The 20,273-nt window shown below is 45.1% G+C and overlaps 1 protein-coding gene across 6 annotated transcripts in view; it reads right to left on the reverse strand.

Annotated features, from left to right (window-relative positions):
- Positions 1-1,204: 1,204 nt before the first annotated feature.
- Positions 1,205-20,273, reverse strand: part of LOC141990792 (uncharacterized) — a 63,410-nt gene continuing 44,341 nt past the window's right edge. For 2 of the 6 annotated variants that reach the window (XM_074958418.1, XM_074958415.1), the window contains exons 6-8: positions 17,866-17,984; positions 12,446-12,565; positions 1,205-2,040 (exon numbers count right to left, since the gene is read on the reverse strand). In XM_074958418.1, coding sequence (XP_074814519.1) covers positions 12,469-12,565; positions 17,866-17,984 — 216 coding nt within the window. In that variant the 3' untranslated portion in view covers positions 1,205-2,040; positions 12,446-12,468. Of the gene's footprint in view, positions 2,041-9,323; positions 10,832-12,445; positions 12,566-15,565; positions 15,631-17,865; positions 17,985-20,273 lie in introns of those variants that run through there. The other 4 variants (XR_012640263.1, XR_012640262.1, XR_012640261.1 and 1 more) reach the window with 4 other exon arrangements.

The raw sequence follows: 20,273 nt of genomic DNA on the forward strand, positions 1-20,273 counted from the left end.
GGCTATCCTAGCTTCTTAACCCTTTACAGGTGAAAGGATTTTTCCTCTGGCAAGGAGGGATTTTAAAGGTGTTTACCCTTTCCTTTATATTTATGACACCCCCTAATTAAGAATTCTCATATGATTGAGATTTTTTTTGTACAAATGCTTACTTTTGCTTTTTAAAGGTTTTTCATGCCTGTTATTATCATGATACATAGATGTGTGTGTTATACGGGTTTATATATTTCAGATTCTTCAGAATTTCAGAAAACTGATTTTTTCAAAAAAAACCTTGAATAGGAAAGAAACTCCCTGTAATAAACATCAGTATGCCATATAAGGCGGGTAAGAAGAGGGTTTCCATATACATATTCTGTTGATTTCTGAACATATTAAACAGTGTCTGCAAACACCCCTGCTTGTGCTTTTTTTTAAATTCACATTCTTGTGCAGTTATATTTCTTATCCTGAGTTACTATGATTTTACTTTGTTAAAATGTTACAGGTGATCTCATTATTTCAAATGAAATGTGATTTCCATGGATCAAATACTGCCAGACTTTGTAAGCCAGAAATACTTGGAACTTATGCACATAGCGCAAATGTATTTATTTAGCCCTTGTGATTGGCCGATGAATGATGCTGCATTGTGGAGTTTGTGGAGTTTGGCTTTCCCTGCTTATATGTCTGCAATTTTCATGTCATACCTACAACATAAACGCTGATTATTATAAGCATAGATATTTTATGTCTGTAATTTTGTGAATGTTAACAGTGTGTAAAGTTCTCTTCTGTGATCAATGCTTAGTGAAATCTTTTGAGGAAAAAATTGCAAAGGTCTGACATATAAGAGGAGCAACACATATCCTGAAGGAATGAATAAAGCAGGCAGACTTAACCTGAGTTGATTTGCTGCCAACTTTTCTTTGGAAGGTGAGCAATTCTTTTTCTCACGTAATAAAGACACAGAACACAATGGAATCTTCAGCATATGCATGATGATCCTGATCCCCCAACACTGGGATTATTTTAAGTGTTAAATTTACCTTCACTGGGACCAGGATTAGTTTTCTTCACATTTCCAAGAAAATCTCCTTTGCCTACATATGTAGGCACTGTAACAATGTATTTCTCAGTTACATGACAAAAGAGTATGAACTATAAATATTACCAAAAAAGCATAACATTTATCTTTATTTCTCAAGTACATTATCCACTGTATCCTACAAACAACAACAGTCCTTGAGCAAAGACGTCTAGTTTATTTTATTTTTTTCAACATCTACTTAGAGTCAGATATTGAACCCTTCCCTTCTCCCTCCCACTTACCAAAGGCTGGACGACCCATTCTGTATTCAGATATCTTGTAAACGTGTATGCCTTATAATGAATCTATGACTTTGAAAATATTTGATAATTGCTTAAGCACAACAGTTGATGTCATCACCACATCTCCATCTTCTCTGATTATCAGAGGGGACACTTTTCCATTCTGCGCTTTTCCATTCTGCCAAAGGAAGAAAGGTTATCGTTGTGCACACCATGAAACAAGCTCTATAATTCTTTGAACAGTACCATGACAGTCCATGGGGTGGACATCAAGGAATAATCAAAAGTCCCACTCCCTGAGCTCCTTTGTGGGTGGGGGGCAAATTCGTCACCTTTCTGGCCAAGCCACTTGACAAATCCTATTGTGTTCCAATTTAGGCAGGCTTGGATGCCATTTTGAGGCTAACCCAACGAAAGACCAGTATGTCGCCAACAAAATGGGCAAAGTATGGAAAAATACTACAGAAAGGCATGGGAAAAAGAAAAGGGGGGATCTGGGCACATCATGCAGACCTTATGCAGCACGCAGGAACCGACAAACCTTAAAGAAATACAACGCCATTTTCTTCTATGCACCTGACAGATGTTGGTTTTACAGTACCGAAACCGTCAATCATGATGCACCAAGTGGAGCTAAAACTGGCCTGCTACATTGCCTGCCACTCAGTGGTTAGTTCCGTGAATCACCTCGGGGAACTTCTTGGATCAGCTTTCAAGAGAGCTGTAAGTCTGCATCACACAAAATACACAGCGTTAATAAACAATCTTAGTGCTCCCTGCATGTTCTCTGACCTCATCAAAGACATTTGTGAGTCTCAGTATTCACTGGTTATAGATGAGAGCACAGATGTTTCTGCAGTAAAGCAGCATTGCGCTACTTCAGCTCCTCCTTAAAGAAAATCGAGTCTACATTTTTGGGACTAGTCATTTTGGAAAGTGAAACAGCAGAAGCAATTGCTACAGCACTGATTCAGTTTCTTGACAGTGTTGGTTTGGATTTCAGCAAGTGTATTGAGATTGGGACTGATGGCTGTAACATCATGGTCGGGAAGGAAAATTCCATCTACATACATCTCCTCCAAAGGAATGAGAATCTTAGGCTGATCAAATGTGTATCTCACACAAACCAGGTGTGTGCCAGTAAAGCTGTAGAAACACTGCCATGCAATCTAGAGATTTTAACCTCCCATTCCTAAAGCTGTTTTTTTCACAGGCCTCTGAGACAGCGTGAATATGCAAAGATAAATCACAGTAACATGCCACTGAAGCTCGTTCAGCTATCAGCCACTAGATGGCTCTCCATTTATGATTGTCGTGTGCACATACTAGATCAGCGTTTTTCAACATTCAGGTTACGACTCAATACTCGGTCACTGCATGTAAGGCACTGGGTCGCTCTGGTCAACACCGCTGACTGGGACGTTAAAAGTCCCGTTGTCGGTGCTGCCCAGCTAAGGCAGGCTAGTGCCTACCTGCTCCGACACCGTGCTGCGCCCCTTAAGCGGCCAGCAGCAGGTCCAGCTTCTAGGCAGGGAGGCCACGAGGCTCCACGCACTGCTCCTGCCCTGAGCACCGGCTCTGCACTCTGAGGGTGGTGCCTGCGGGCAAGAGCTGTGCAGAGGTGCTTGCTTGCCTCTGCCTAGGAGCCAGACCTGGTGCTGGCCACTTCTGGGGCACAGCATGGTCTGTGGTGCCAGGACAGGCGGGAAGCCTGCCTCTGCACCCCAGCTGTGCCACTGACCAGGAGCCATGGGAGGTAAGTTGGCACCCCAACCCTGCAACCCAATCCCCTGCCCTAGCCCTGAGCCCCTCCCAAACCCAGAACCCCTTCCTGCACCCCACATCTCTCAGCCCCACCCCCACCCCAGAGCCTGCATCCCCAGCCCAGAGCCCTGACCCCCTCCCACACCCCAACCCTCTGCCCCAGCCCTGAGTCCCCCACCCCCAACCTGAAGTCCTTCCTGCATCCCACACCCCCCATCTCCGGCCCCAGCCCAGAGCCCTGACCCCCTCCTGCACCCCAACCCCTTGCCCCAGCCGAGAGCCCCCTCCTACATCCTGAAACCCTCATTCCTGGCCCCGCCCCACAGCCCTCACTGTTGTACCCCAACCCTCTGCCCCAGCCCTGAGCCCCTCCCACACCTCAAACCCCACATCCCCAGCTTTGTTGGGTCATGGGCATCAACAATTTTCTTCAGCTGGGTCCCCAGAAAAAAAGTTTGAAAACCACTGTACTAGATCATTGGGACAAGTTAAAGTTGCATTTTCAAGTGAACAAAGATGAACAACAATGCTATGATGCAGAAGTTCTGTATCAGATGTATTGTGACCCTGCTAATAAACTGTATTAACAGTTTCTAACACCAGTTCTGCAGAAATTTGCCAGAATCAATAAACTGTTCCAACTTGAATCTGGTGGTAATGCCTTCAAAATGCTGGACTGCCTCCAGTCTTTCTTTCGTACTCTTACATCAAGAGTGTCACTTTCAGAAAGGATCCCTTTAGCTGATGGTAAACTCCTTGAAGTCAATTTGTGTGACCCATGGAGCCACTTGCCACTGTGGGCTGTTAATTTTGGCATACTGCTTACTGTTGCTTTAGGAGATGCAAAGCTTGACAATGTTGTTGAAGCTAATCTAAAGAATAGATGCTGAGACTTCCTTCTTGAAGCTGCTAAACAAGTGCAGTCAAGATTTTCAGCAAATATTAATCTGTGGAAATCTAGGTCAGTGTTCAGTCCGTCAGCTGTTCTCTCTCAGCTAATGACCATCTCCATGCTGAAAATTTTCAAAGGTGACTTGGGGGCCTCGGATGCACAGTATCAAGCCATCAACTTCCAGTAATGGAAGAGCATGGATGACAAAAGTGCAGAGCAGTTCTGGGTGGAAGTATACAAATTTCAAGACAGTAACGGTGAACGGTTCTTTAAAGAACTAGCCCACTTTCCCTACTCGCCATGCCTCTAAGTAATGCTGATGTGGAACAAGTGTTCTCTCAGATGAACAATGTGAAGTCCAAGCACTGGAAAAGGGTGGATCACCAGACTCTGAGTAGTTTACTGCATGTTTGCTATGGGTTAAGAAGACTGGGAATTTGTTGTAAGGATTTTGTCCTGCACAGAGAGAAGCTTCATTAGGGGAAAAAGAAAAGGAGGACTTGTGGCACCTTAGAGACTAACAAATTTATTTGAGTGTAAGCTTTCGTGAGCTACAGCTCACTTCCATCTGATGAAGTGAGCTGTAGCTCACGAAAGCTTATGCTCAGATAAATTTGTTAGTCTCTAAGGTGCCACTAGTCCTCCTTTTCTTCTTGCGAATACAGACTAATACGGCTGCTACTCTGAAACCTTTCAGCAGGGGAATGTACCACACTGAGGCTACCGAGACCACGGAGAATGGGGAGAGCAAGGATGACCTTTTTTGTTCTAGTTCTAGTTTTTGCTGCACACAACATTTAGCTACATATTAAAAATATGAAAATAATACATTTGTGCGTACTTACATTATTACTAAAAAAATGGAATTTGTATCAACACCCTCACTCCACTCCCTGTGGAAAGGGCTGGGCTTGTTTTTGGCTTGCTTGAAAGGGGTTGCGCTTGTTCTGGGCTAATTTTGAAAGGCACTGCCATTTTTTATTCTCGTGAGACTTGGCAACCCATTGACATGTTGGCTTCAATGCACAATTCCCTCTTAATGCTGAGAGAAGCTGCCCGTGCCCAGGGGACTTGGGGCCCCCAGGAGGCAGGGTCTGGGGCAGAGGGCTGCAGTGCAACCAGTTAATCGCTGGGACCCAGGAGCAACTGGGATGTGGCTCTGGGAGCGATGGCTGGGGTCACTCAGTCCCAGCAGCAGGAAGTCAGTCTCATTCCCTGCAGTGTCTGTGGGATGCTGTGGGGATGTCATATTTCTTGCAAGATCCCCGAGTCCCGGGGGCTGCTGCTGGGCATCCTGAAGCCCTGGCTGCTGCCAGGAGTGGTGAATCTCAAGCAGTAACATTCCCGCTGCTTCAGTGCAGAGACCCCAGCCTGGCCAAGATGCCCCTTCCTGGGCCCCAGCCCCTGCTCCTTGGAAGGCCACTACTTGGAAAAAGGCAAGAGAGACCTTTCCATTCCCTCACCCCCTAGCGGTGCCTCCCTGGCTGCAGGGGGAGGGTTTGGCTGGCTTGGCTGGCTGCTCCCAGCTGAGCTGGTGGCAATTCCCTGCCCTGTGCCCAGGAAAGCTGCCGCCAGCTCCCATTCTTTGCAGGGTGTGTGAAGCCAGCCTGCACGAGCCACCCCACACACTAATCAACCCATGCACCCTCCACCACCAGTACACCATTTCACCTTTCCCCACTCATACACAAATACACCCTTCCCCCCTCCCCAACCTATCCACACATCCATCTTCTCCACACATTGACCCATCCAACCTCTCCACACATTCACATATTTACCCAGCCCCACACATACACCCATAGATCCTCACCCACCTATCCACCTTCCCTCACTCATCCACCCATCCACCAATCCAACTTCCCCACCCATCCACCCTCCCCGACACATCCATCCATGCATCCTTCCACACCCATCCACTCCTCCACCAATTTACCCTCCCCAAGTCATACTACCATACACCCTCCCTCACCTACCCCCCAATACACCTTCGCCCACCCATACAGCCATGGAGCCTCCTCCACCCATTACATTCATCCACCATCGCCATACATCCACCCATCCACCTATCCCCCACCATTCACCCTCCTCAATACACATACACCTTGCCCCAACCATCATCACCCACCCTCCCCCACATCCCAATACACATTCCTCACCAATCCTCCCAGCCCCATACACTCTTCCCCATGAATACACCCGCCCACACCCATACACCACCCCATACACCCTCCCTCATTATCCCATCAGTCCCCATCAACACTCTTCCACTCATCCTCCCATTCCCAATACACCCTTCCCCACCCAGCCACTCTGCTCCTTACACCATCCCTGATGTACGTACCTTCCCCTTCCACCCATCAATCCCCATACACCCTATCAAACCCATCCACTCTTCCACCTAGCCACCTTCTCCCACCATCCACCCATATACCCATCGACCCAAAGATCCTCATCCACCCATGCACCAATATTCTCTCCCACAACCATACACCCTCCCCTTCCCATACACACTCCCTAACCTATCCCCATCTCCTCCCACCCACCCATCCACACCCATCCACTCATACACCAATAAAGCCATCAAAATATACACCCTCCCCCACCCATCTACCAACCCACCAATCCATGTTCCCCCACCCATTGACCTACCCACCAACTCCCAACGCAACCATCCATCCACCCTTCCCCACCCGTCCACTTAGTCACCTATGCATACTCCCCACCCTTTCACCCAGCCACCCTCACCCAGCCATCCACACATCCACCAGCACCAATATGTACCCACCTATGCATGCTCTGCTACCCATCTACCCACCTTCCCCAGGCGTACACCCATAACCCCTCCCCCACCCATCCACTCATCCGCATCCATCCACCCTCCCCACTGATCCCCCAAACCACCCTTCCCCATCAATCCACCCAACCACTCATCCGCAATCCCCGACCCTTACCCTCATACTCAGATTTTCCAGCAACTTTGTCATCCTAAACTATCAGTAGTGCTTGGTTGAAGTAAAGAATTTTGAAGAAAGATCACCCATGAATAGTCAGGAGAGATTCCTAACTGATTTGCAACGTAGGTTCGCTGAGGACTTTTTGGCCCTCAGTGGTTGCTTGGTTGCAATGAAGAACTTTCATGAACCAATATCCACTGAAATATCAGGAGAGCATCTTAATGCTTTGCAATAAAGATTGAGAGCATTTCAAATGGGTGATCACCAGCGAAAGATTGCTTGGTTGCAATGAAGAACTTTCACTACAGACACCATCTGAATTGTCAGGAGAGATTCCTAATTGCTTTGCAATGAGTTCTCTTAGAACTTTGCTGCCCTGAAGGATCAGTAGGGATTTCTTTTTTGGTTTTAATGAAGAATTTTCACGAATCGATCATGTCTGTATTGTCAGGAGAGATGGCTAAGTAATTTCCAATGATGAACATCTGAGAAATTTGTCCCCCTGACAATCAGGAGTGACTTGTGGCTTGGTTATAATGAAGCATTTTCATGAACTGGTGGTGAAGGGATAAATGGAAATATGGCTGGATGGGTGGATGAGGGTGAATGGGTAAAAGTGGAGAAGGTGTATTGGTGGATGAGGGAAGCGGCCTTCATGTAACCCATGTATCAACATGGGTTGAAGTGAGCTGTAGCCCACGAAAGCTTATGCTCAAATAAATTTGTTAGTCTCTAAGGTGCCACAAGTCCTCCTTTTCTTATAACTCAGAAAGGGTAGTGTGACATTAGTCAACAGAAAATGAGACTATTGCTTCTTGTCTCATCTCTTGCTCTAAAAGGCTGTTCTGTAGCTGAGCAATAGCATCGAAACTTTCAAAAGTAGCTTTTAATTTTGAGCGTCTGCGTTTCTGGGTTCCCCTGTAAGACGTCTTGAGCCTTGTTTTCAGAAATGTGCAGCTGCATCCATCATTCCCATTGGAATTATGGATGTTTCATATTTTTGAAAAGCATGTCCAAGGTGGGTGTCTCAGATGAGGCTCAGAATTAGAAAATGTATCCTTCAGCTTCCCAACCCTTTCACCCTGTTCCTATTTGTCTCTCTTAAAAATGCTATGATCAAATGTATTCCATAATAGTGATGCTTTTATTAAGCTCCTTACGTTTGCATCCTAGGATGGGGAAATACACAGTATGTTTCAGGGAATAAATATATTTATTGCTGAAAATGTAGGAATATATTTCATATAACATCATAACAAAAGAGTGATAATTCATTTTATAAAAACGATACATAAAGTCATTTAAGTGTAAAAATACCAGTTCATGATACTGTTTATCATAACACGTATGGCCCAATTCTGCCTGGAGTCAATGAGATTACAGAGGCTGTAAATTAATGTAGGATTTGGCCCACTGCATTAATGAAGACACAATGATTATTCACAGAATAATCAAGATAAAACCTCCCCAGCTCTGGATAAAGCTGGCAGGACATACACTGACTAACTGAAAACCAGAGTGGCAGCCGAGTTTGTTGCTGAAAGATCTATCAGAGCACCTTTTTTTGGGTGCTTTCATTTCTGGATGCTCAATCTGAGACAGTTTGGGCCCAATTTTCAGAGGTACTGAGCTTCCCATAGCTTCATATGAGTTCCTTTGGAGTTGTAGGTGCTCAGCACCTTTGAAGGTGTCTCAAGATGCTCCTCTCCCCCCCCCCCCCCAAATTAGAAAACATTCTTGGTATTTTTGGCCTGTATGTCCAAAGAGGTTCTGATAAATAACGGCTGTTTCACCTCAGGTCATTGTCTGTCATGAGAACAAAATCCTTTATAAAATATTCTCAAGTGTTTGTATTAGAAATGGGCCAAAACCAGCCAAAAATGTGGAGTAAGTTTGGATCCAGATCTGAATTTTGTTACAGGGTTCTAAAACTGCCTGGATTTAACATCCTCTTCCTCCCCAAGTCTGGATCCTGCTCTGACTTTTGCAGTTTGGGTCCAGCTGTAGCTTGGCTAGCCTACTTTATTTACACTTTTGGCTCTGCACTTGGGCAGCAATACTGGCAGTATCCTGAGAGATCCTGTCCTCCAGAGAGTTCTAAACCAGTTCTGTAGAACCAATAGGTTCCTGATAGCCCAGATGAGCAGAGGAAATTCACTTAAGGTTTTGGAGAGTTATTCAAACTCTGAATCTTTTGAAGTTTGCCTGTTAGTTTCTGAGAGTGTCCTAGGGTTCCGGATATATGTGAAGTTAAGGCTTTAGTCAGCAGTAACTTGAGTCTGTGGACTTTGTTAGCTAAACAGCTCAGCTGTCTCATTCCAATATAGCAGACAGAATTCCCTTCCCCCAATAGGCAAAGGCTAGTTTTCACTCCATGTGGGTGAGTCCTTGGATTCTGAGCTTGTAGCAAAAAAAAAAAAAAAAAGAAGAAGTGGGCTTATAGCACATGCACAGAGATGCTGCTGTAGTCATGGCTTCAGTGGGACCTTTTTAACCATGGTCTGTGTCCTCTCAATCTGTTAAAGGTGGGCAATGGATGAGTGGCAACAGTGCAGCTTCCAAACAGCTGGGCATAGCTTTAAAGCTATCTAGTAGATAACAGAGGGCAGGCCTATAGACCTTAGCTGGAAAAAGAACTACCCTGGCTTGTAATAGAGACTTAAAACTTTCCTTTCCATCCCCAATCTCCCTATTATTTTAACTTTCCCAGCAGAGGGAGCCCCAATCCAGCACTTGATCCACAGCCATAGGTTTAAGTTCATCTGGCTTTTTTGCCTCTTAAATCCTATGGCACATGGTGATGGACAGGCAGCCAAACAGCAGACCAGGAGCCTTCACCCAATGTTGCCATAAACTTTAAAAACAGGAGCCTGTGTTTGGCTCCTAATAAAGTGGCCTGGCTTCCAAAGTCCTGAGTGCCCGGTGAAACCAAGGACCTGGGTGGGCAGCTCACTCAGAACTTTTAAAAATCAGGCCACTTATTAGGTGCTGAACGGCTGAAGGCCCCAGTGTCCTGCAATAATCTCTGCATGGCTATAACCCTCTGTCTGCATGGGGACCCACTGAGGTCAGTGAAGCTACAGATGGGCAAAGGGGGACAACCACACAAGACTGGGACCTAACCATGCACTTACAAATCCAGCTTTAGAAAATCTTGGCTGGTGGCTTTGATTGGCTGGGGGGAGGGATAGCTCAGTGGTTTGAGCATTGGCCTGCTAAACCCAGGGTTGTGAGTTCAATCCTTGAGGGGGCCATTTAGGGATCTGAGCCAAAAATTGGGGATTGGTCCTGCTTTGAGCAGGGGGTTGGACTAGATGACCTCCTGAGGTCCCTTCAAACTCTGATATTCTATGACTTGGCCATTGCATGGGAGCTCAGTAAAACTCCCCAGCCAGGCACTGGTGGGTGGAGACACCTTCAAAATGTGCAGACTTGTTTGTAATACCCACAAGTGGAGATATAAAAAATCCCTTGAGTCTTGCACTGCTGCCCACACCCAGCAGTGTCTACTACATGTAGTCTTCCAGTCTTTGTTTTTCACTAAGGCACTGGTGTTCCTTTAGGGTCTAGCCTATTTCTGCTGAATAAAGCCCGGGAGATCAATAATACTTCACAAGCAGGAGGACTTAAGGTAGCTTGTTTATGAAATTGTATCAAACCTGCTTGGTTATTATTGCTGAGATGGTAACTATATTTCTGGTATATAGCAGTATTTTAAGTTCACTTTTACATTCATGTCAAAAGTAAACTCTAGTACAGGTGAGCACCCCACCCTTCAGCAAATCTTTCTTTTACCTCTCCTCCCTCCCCACTGCCTTGATGTTGATCCTGCTGTAGAGCATAGTCTGCACAATGTAGCCTCATGGTTTTCAATTTCATGTCCAGGAGCGCCCCAGCTCATTTATCTCTGAAACAAGAACGTAGGCTGTGGAATGTAGCAGCTCATGGAGTAGAACAGAAAGGGAGGCACTCTTCTCCCTTACACAGTCAATTGCTTTTCCATCACAGACCTACCTAGAGGATGGGCTGAATCTGTTTCTATTCAGATTTGATTACGGGGATGCTCTCAAGTGCTGAGGGATGGGGTGGATTCTCCATCACTTGGAATCTTTCAAGCAAGACCGGATGTCACTCTAAAATATATGCTCCAGTTCAATGGCAAGTTAGTGCATTTAATGCAGGGATTGCTGGGTGAGTATCTCAGGCCTGAGTTGTACAGGAGGGCAGACAATATGATCAGAATGTTCATAGAATCATAGAAGATTAGGGTTGGAAGAGACCTCAGGAGGTCATCTAGTCCAACCCCCTGCTCAAAGCAGGACCAATCCCAAATAAATCATCCCAGCAAGGGCTTTGTCAAGCCGGGCCTTAAAAACCTCTAAGGATAGAGATTCCACCACCTTCCCAGGTAACCCATTCCAGTGCTTCACCACCCTTCTAGTGAAATACTGTTTCCTAATATCCAACCTAGACCTCCCCCACTGCAACTTGAGACCATTGCTCCTTGTTCTGTCATCTGCCACCACTGAGAACAGCCAAGCTCCATCTTCTTTGGAACTCCCCTTCAGGTAGTTAGGCTGCTCTCAAATTCCCCTTCACTCTTCTCTTCTGCAGACTAAATAAGTAAAGTTCCCTCAGCCTCTCCTCATAAGTCATGTGTCCCAGCACCCTAATCATTTTTTTTGCCCTCTGCTGGACTCTCTCCAATTTGTCCACATTCTTTCTGTAGAGGGGGGCCCAAAATTGGACACAATACTCCAGATGTGGCCTCATCAGTACCAAATAGAGGGGAATAATCACTTCCCTTAATCTCCTGGCAAAGCTCCTACTAATGCAGCCCAGTATGCCGTTAGCCTTCTTGGCAACAAGGGCACACTGTTGACTCATATCCAGCTTCTCGTCCACTGTAATTCCCAGGTCCTGTTCTTCAGAACTGCCGCTTAGCCAGTTGGTCCCCAGCCTGTAGCAGTGCATGGGATTCTTCTGTCCTAAGTGCAGGACTCTGCACTTGTCCTTGTTGAACCTCATCAGATTTCTTTTAGCCCAGTCCTCCAATTTGTCTAGGTCGCTCTGGACCCTATCCCTATCCTCCAGCAAATCTACCTCTCCTCACAGCTTAGTGTTATCTGCAAACTTGCTGAGGTGCAATCCATCCCATCATCCAGATCATTAATGAAGATGTTGAACAAAACCGTCCCTAGGACTGATCCCTAGGGCACTCCACTTGATACCGGCTGCCAACTAGACATTGAGGCGTTGATCACTACCTGTTGTTTCTTTCTGGCCTTAAAAATCTAGGTAGTTTTACCCCAAATTAGTCTTCATTTTAAAATAAATATACATGGGCCAGATCCTCAGCTCTTGTAAATGACAGTAGTTCTGTGGGCTTAGTTACTGGGGCTACTTACAGCAATCAGACCTTACCCAAGTCTTTGCCCATGGAAACATAGCTTGGTAATGGGATGCAAAATCACTTCCCTGCTGGAGGAAGGAAAAACCTCCTCCCTGATAAGTCTTTTACCTTGGTCCATTGGATTCAGATGCTCAGAAAGACCAGATTTTTTCATTCTTTGTGCTTTGTCCCAGAACAATCATGGAGTTCCTCTCCGTCTTCCTCTGATCCGAAGTCATAACATCTGGCCTAAACCAATGGGAAAATGCTATCAATGTTTATAGGACTCAGAACACAGGTTGTGTTTTTGCACATATTTCACTGGGCCTGCATGCACACATCTGAGCTGCATCCAGATCTGTTATTTTCTCCAGCTCCAGCCTAAATTTCCAAAACACATGCCGTCAAAATATTTGTGGCAGCATCCAAAAATGGAGGCTATAAAACATTTTTGCTTGGCAGTGAGTCCCAGCATAACAAACAGGCTGGCACACATACCATCTGCAGGAAAATATGCAGTATGTCCCCACATGGGGGGTGGGGAATGACAGACAGAAAATATCAAATCAACCCTATTACTGGGAAGTTTCACCTTTAAAAATCCAGTTCTTTTGGTGGGCAGAAAAATGCTGTTTGGATGAGTCTTGGCTTCAGATTTTTTGATGTGTGTACAGCCTGATTGAAGGGCCCACTGAAGTCACCATAAAGATTCCCATTGATTTTGGTGGGCTTTGGATCAGGCACAGTGGGCTGGTGAAAGATCGAAGCTGAGCCAGCTGAAATTTTTTGAACTTTTTTTAAAGCCTTTTTTTGAAATTGAAAATGTTCATGAAATTTTTTGACATAAATATGACTTTTTAACTCAAAATAATTATCAAAGTGGTTATAGACATTTTTTGTTACCCAAAGCCACCATTTTGGTACAATTTTGCTTTAAAATGATGAACAGTTATGTAAAATGAATCAGTTTCAAACTCTTCAAAATGAAAGCAATGGAATCTCTTCCCAAATGTGGGTATTTTTAATGTAGTAACCAATTGCTGCTTTGGGGCACGGAGTGCTCTCAGGATATGCCTGTAGTGCAGTCACGAGGTGTGCTCATGCAGACATCCCTGAGCTACTTTTAATCCTGCTATCTTGGGTCCTAGAGCAGAGAAGCTGTGGCAGCTTAAGCTGTATAAACCCACCCAGCCCCCTGAAGTCACACAGCTAACCCATGCTGAAGTGCCTGCAGCCGCAGCTTCGCTGCTCCAGTACTAAAGCTAGCTGAGGTATGTCTGCCTGAGCTCCAGTCAAACTCTGTGACAGCAGCATAGACATACCCTCCCAGAACAGTACCACAGGAGCAGCAGCATAGATCCTGCTCTGCGGGCAAAAAGGTTCTGGCTCCAGGGCTCTTTCTATCCTTGGGCTTTGTGTCAACACAGGCCCCAGTTAGAAGAGTTGCTTTTGTGATGTGGTCACCCATTTATTAGGAACTGAACTGATACCAGGCCCCCCAACAAATCCCATTGGCCACAGAACAGCTATCAAGTAGTAGCAACTTTCAGTTGCTATCAACCTGCGCTGAATTCAGACTGACATCCTAGCCATGAAAGAAGGCCTAACAACCCCCTGGACAGCTTACTCCTACCCAACTCCATTAATGCTACCTTTCTATATGTACATAGACAGAAAAATCAATAGTGAGTGGGGTCCCGTCCCTCCCCGAAACGTCACAGCTCAGATCCAGTTCTAGACAGGATTAGTGAGGAGTGCACCTCTAAAGGCTTGTGGGCTTGCTTCAGAAAAACTTGGATGCCCCTGAAAATAGCTAGGAGGATTCCATTGCTTTCAATTTTCATGGCTGCTTCTGGGCTCTAGCCCTGAGAGAAGCTGCTCTTGCTGTATTTGTAGCTCTCCCAGAAGCAGGAAGTATGGGCGATGCTGTGAGAGCCTATTCTGCCACTCTGCCTATCCTCAGTGGGCTAAGAAAGAGCAGGATAGAAAGCAGTCGTGCTATGGAACCATACTTGCCCCTGGAGTGGGGGAAGAGGTTAGGGTGACCAGATGTCCTGATTTTGTCAGAACAATCCAGATATTCGGGGCTTTGTCTTATATAGGTGCCTATTACCTCCCACGCCCTGTCCCCATATTTCACACTTGCTGTCTGGTCACCCTAGAAGAGGTGACTATTCAGATCAAATCATAGACTACTCCTACGGGCTTTATGGTATTATATGGTGCTCAGATACCTTGGTGATGGGTGCAGTAAAAATAGCAAGGCAGATTTCCAGTCCAGCTTTCCACGCCTAAGATTGGATTCTCCCCATAATGCTGGAAGAAGCACCAATGTTTAGCTATTTGTCTGGAGCAAATATTTGACTGTGTGAAGTTCACACATTACTTTAGAACATCTTAAATCCAATAAACCAGCCAAAAAGAAAGGGATGAGGAAGGATCTCTCCTCTCAGGGGGCACCTGGGCTCGAATAAGTTGCTCTCCTTGACTGGATGGACCACTAAGTTATCCCTTCATTCCTTTGCTGAGGACCAGACCCAGGTCTGTGCACCACTTGAGTTCCCTAGTGACGGATAGGCTATGTGCACAGGGGGGAATTTCGCCCTATGTGAGTAAAGAATCAATATGAGAACTGCAAATTCAAAAATTAGTCTGTTTTGGACATTTTGAGGCACACCACATTGCTCGTGGCCATGGGAGCCCATCTCTTGCTATGTAAAGCAAAGGGTTCCTTTTCTAATAGGAGAATTCTTCTGTGGATGTGAAAACACCTCAGAGCAGATCATACATCATAACCAGAATGGGCCCATGAAAGTGGATTTGCTTTGACCTAGGTGGAAAAACAAAAAAAAAGGGACTTTCCCTATTTGCCTGAATAACTCAAGTGTGACTATGTGTAAAAAGCTACCAGTCTTCACTTCCCTGGGAGCTATCTGTTAGTAGAGGAAATTAAGGTCTAGCTCACTTCAGTTCAATATCACAGGGGACCTGACCCTATTTCAGATGCTGGGGAAGTTAGGATAAGTGAAGATTAGATCATCACAGTTTCACATATTTACAAATGGAATAACGGTCTAATGCTCCATTTCCCATAGTTGTGGTCCCAGTGGAGACTGGGTTGGGGCCGAACCCCAGGCATTTGTAAAAGAGCCATTGCCCCCAGATTTTAAAAATATAAAAAGACTTGTGTTGTTCGTAAATGCTGGTCAGGCATAACCCCTGCACTTCCACCAGCAGGGGGTGCTCTACCTTTGCTGCTGAATCTAGCCAAGCCATCTCTTCTTGCTGTGCCATGTCATCACCTCCATCAGTGGCTGCAGGGAGTGCATCCCCAAAGAGCACAGGAGAGCTGTGTGAGTACGGTGAGGGGAGGTGGGGGTGAAGGTCTGAGAGTGGAGGGGGAGCTGGAAATGGGGAGGAAAGGGGTCGACAGTGGGCTTGGAGTGGGGAGAGGGATTTAATGGAAGGAAAGTCAAAAAGGGTTACAAGGTTTGGGAACAGGAGTGGAAAATCAACATATTTCTGGTGCTTCCCTGTTCCATCCAGATGAGATGTACTGTCTGTTCTTGGGGTATCCCAGCATTTCCACTGGGTACCAGCTGGGACCAGTAAGTACAGCAGTGATAAAACAATCGTATAAAGAGCTATGGGACCTAGTCCTCAGCTGGTCCCCTTGCCTTCAATGGAGCTATGCTGATGTACACCAGCATAATTTTTATTTATGGAGCACTAGTGATATTCTCAGCACTACACAGAGCAGGGCAAAAAGACCAGGTAGGATTTTACAGTCAGAAAGAGACAGATGTAGCCAGAAGTCTTTTGAACCCTAAATGCAGTTTGGGTCCAATTCAAGCTTGGAGCAAAGGTTCAGGATGGGTTGTGTTTTCTCCCTGGCTGATTTGCCCATGCCACATACTGTAGCAAAAGCTCTTTGATCTCTTTCTGCTTTGTATTTGTTTCAGTTTCCCAAACAATAGCAGGAAGCTTGCCTGTTGCGTGGATTTGGTCCCACACCAAGTTTTTTCCAGCTGGGAAAGCCATTCTGTGAACCATTAGAGGATTTTCCAGCTGTAACTACATGGAGCCTAATTCAAATGTATTTGAGCATAAGCTTTCGTGAGCTACAGCTCACTTCATCGGATGCATACTGTGGAAAGTGTAGAAGATCTTTTTATATACACACAAAGCATGAAAAAATACCTCCTCCCACCCCACTCTCCTGCTGGTAATATCTTATCTAAAGCTATTACCAGCAGGAGAGTGGGGTGGGAGGAGGTATTTTTTCATGCTTTGTGTGTATATAAAAAGATCTTCTACACTTTCCACAGTATGCATCCGATGAAGTGAGCTGTAGCTCACGAAAGCTTATGCTCAAATAAATTGGTTAGTCTCTAAGGTGCCACAAGTACTCCTTTTCTTTTTGCGAATACAGACTAACACGGCTGTTACTCTGAAACCTGAAATAATTCAAATGTGTCTTCATAATGTAGGTGCACCCTACCTCCCGGAACACTGGGACATTCCTGAATTAAACAGCTGTTCTGCCAGCTGAAAATTGAAAATAGCCTGCATTCTTTGCAGCAATTACTGTCAATACTACTGAGTCCCCAGCTGAAAAAACACGGGAGGGTTGCACAGTGCCATGTAATCCTCCCGCTCTTATGAGTAAGATATCCAGGCTTTTCCTGTTACCCAGTTACATACACAAATCAACAGAGATTTGTTGGAACAGATGAGAGAGCTTGGAAAACTAAAGGAATATCCATGCAGGGGATGACTGGCACTGGTGTCATTGTATTTGACTCACCCATATAACATGATGATATGTAGAGATAGACCATGCAATATAAATGTGTTATTAGTGCCCATCCAAGTAACCAGCACAGGTTATCTAGCAGAGGTGGGATGCTCTGCTTTCTGCTCAATTACCCAACCATAACATGAATAGAAACCATCCAAGTACACACACAATCAGCAAATGATTTTCTGCATCTCAGTTGAATGGAAATCTTTACACCAATTCTGATTTTTCCACCCTGCATCTCCAAACTAGATTGGGTACAACATGGGGTTACCATTCCCCTTGAAGGGAAACGCATCGGGGGATTGACGGCAGCATATAGCTCAAAAGGATTTGGAATAAAAATTGGTATATGGGCTGGATTTGAATTGGCCATGGCTAATTACACGCTGTATGTCTCAGGTGAACTGTCCAGAAGTCTGAAGGTTCCTCTGCCATGCTAGGAAAAAGGATCTGTTTTACAGCACTTCAGTGTTATCCAATGGCATTCACCCAGCACAGCAGGAAATCTTTACAGGCCAGGTGGAAACTTAAATCGACTGGACAAGAGAAGACACAAATAGCTTGTACTTTTACCAGAACTAGCAGCAAACTGCAATGGCTAGAGATGAGGAGGGAGTTGTCTGGTTCAGAAAAGTACTCTCCTGCCAGAGCAGTCATAGAGAAATATTAAGTAAGCCCCCTCACTGCATCCTCTCAATTACAAACCAAAGACTCCCATGAACATCCCAGTCCTGGCAGGTATTACCTGTAGAGTTGTGGACAGGACCTCTTCAGAGCTGCCGATGACAGCCCCAACTTGCTTTGGTTCCTCAGCCTGGTCTTCTTCATGAGATCCCTCATTCTGCCCCAAGCGTGGCTTTCACCCTGGGCAGTACAAACCAAGCCACAACTTAGGCTGATACCGAGAGAAAATTCCCTGTCCAGTGGGAAGTACTAAAGGGTGCTTCCAGGATGACTGATTTATAGGGGAGATTTCTGCTTAAAATACTAACTTAGCCAGAACATCAGAGTTATTGTCCCTCTTGGTGCCAATACAGGACTGTTCTTTCTTCAAAAAAATTAGTTGTCTAGTTTCAAGTCAAACAAATTGATTATAATAGTCCTTGGGAGATTATTCCACAGACTTTATAGTTAGCAATTTCCCCCCACCCTTGGTATTCAGTCTGCAGTTATGACCATTATGTAGTGTGGCTTGAACATGACATGGAAGTAGAGGTTCCTGTAGCCTCCAATAAATTTCTGCTACTGCCATTTTCCCCCAGTTACATTGCTGTGCCCATGATAGAGCTTTCCAAGTTAATGTTTTAGAGAGTGAAAGGTATTTGGTGGTTGGTGGGTGGTGCTGGGGAGCTGCCTTAGGGCACATTTCACCTCATTGTTTAACTCTATGAAGGACAAAATTAGTTCAACTGATTTGGTTCCTTGCCCACTTACACCTACCCAGGGAGGCTTTACAAAAAAATCATCCTAAAAATCACAGCCTGACTCCTGTATCATTTACACTAGTGTTGGTTACACTGGTGTAACTCAGCTGGTTTCAGTAGAGCTGCTCTTGGTTTATCCTGATGTAAATGAGATAGAATCAGGCCCAGATTTTTTTCCTTTCATATCAGCAACCAACACCAATTCAAAACTTCATTTCTAAATGCTAATTACAATCTGTTTTCATTTTTAACACATCAAGGCCTCTTGTTAACAGTTTTCTAATGTTCCGTCTGGGGCTGAACTTCTCCTAAGTTCATATGGGGTACTGCTTTTGTTATTCCAGTTTCAAAAGCCTTGATATCCAACACCACCTTGTTATAAAATTCCCAGAGCCATTGCTGGGAAACCTTTGGAACCAAAGAAAAATGTTTCCCATGTTAATTGAAAGGCTCCTGAAGTGCTTTAATATGCTACGTAATTGAGTGAAGAAAGCACTGAATTGCAGCCACCTCTGGAGTGGAATCAGACAACTATTCACCAGCACATCCCAGTGCTGCACAATAAGTTCAGGAGAGGAGACTTTATCACCGTTAATCTTATTCAGGGCCTACTAAGTTTCATACCATCTGTTGTAGGCTCAGATGAAGACTGAAATATTAATTTCACTGATACCAAATTAACTTTCCTTGAGTGAGGCCAGGATAATAGCTAAAATAGAAAATCACCATATTTATTATTATTTATTTATATTGCAGTAGGGTCTGAAGGCCGCAGCTAGGTTGGGGCCCATTGTGTCAGGCGCTGTGCAAACATAGAGTATATGACAGCCTCTGCTCAGAAAAGCTTAAACTGTCTACATTAAAGAAAGTCCCAATACAAATTGTTCAATCTCTTTCCTTGTGAAGGATGCGTTGCACAATTGGGTTATCTGTAGTGAAGATGGAGGACACCTGAGGCAACTCCAGTGAAGAACACTCAGAAGGGGTAACAATCAGCAGATGGGACTGTGGTACTATTGGCTCTATTACTAGGTTGTAAACTTTTGGGGACAAGGATCATCTTTTTTGTTCCGTGTGTGTACGGCACCTAGCACCATGGGCTCCTGGGCCATGACTGAGGCTGGTAGGCACTATGACTGATAACACACATAAATAGTATGTGGAAGGGAAATGCATGTAACGACGTCATTACTTACCGGGATACTCTTACCGAGGTCAGCCCCCAACAAAGGCAAAAGAAAAATCAGAATTAGCCAGAGCGAGGGCTGATCTTGTGGAAAGGGCACTAATCTGGGCTCAGTTCCCCAGCTCTGCCACACACTCCCTGCTTCACCATGGTCAAGTCAATCCATCTCTCTGTCCTCCATCAGTAAAATGGGGATCATACACCTTCCTTACTCCCAACCTTTGTCTTTCATGTCTATTAGGACTGTAAACTCACGTATACAGCGCCTAGCACATCTTGGTTGGCTCCACCAGGCCCTGCTGACATAACTACACTAATGTAAGTGTATCCTAGCTTGGATTTTTTGCTTTACTTTCACTTAGATTGAGGATGAAGTACTGACTGACTGACAAAGATCAGCATTTACCATCTTCAGTTACATTTAATGCTGCATTTCCTATTCTGATTGCTGGGTATCCTATGGAGACCATAGAAAGGTGAAATGCGATGGTGTGGAAAATGCTGATTGTGTTTTAATGGCATCCACATGTCAATAATAGTAGG

The sequence above is a fragment of the Natator depressus genome, chromosome 7, assembly GCF_965152275.1.
Source record: "Natator depressus isolate rNatDep1 chromosome 7, rNatDep2.hap1, whole genome shotgun sequence".
NCBI classification, from domain to species: domain Eukaryota; kingdom Metazoa; phylum Chordata; order Testudines; family Cheloniidae; genus Natator; species Natator depressus.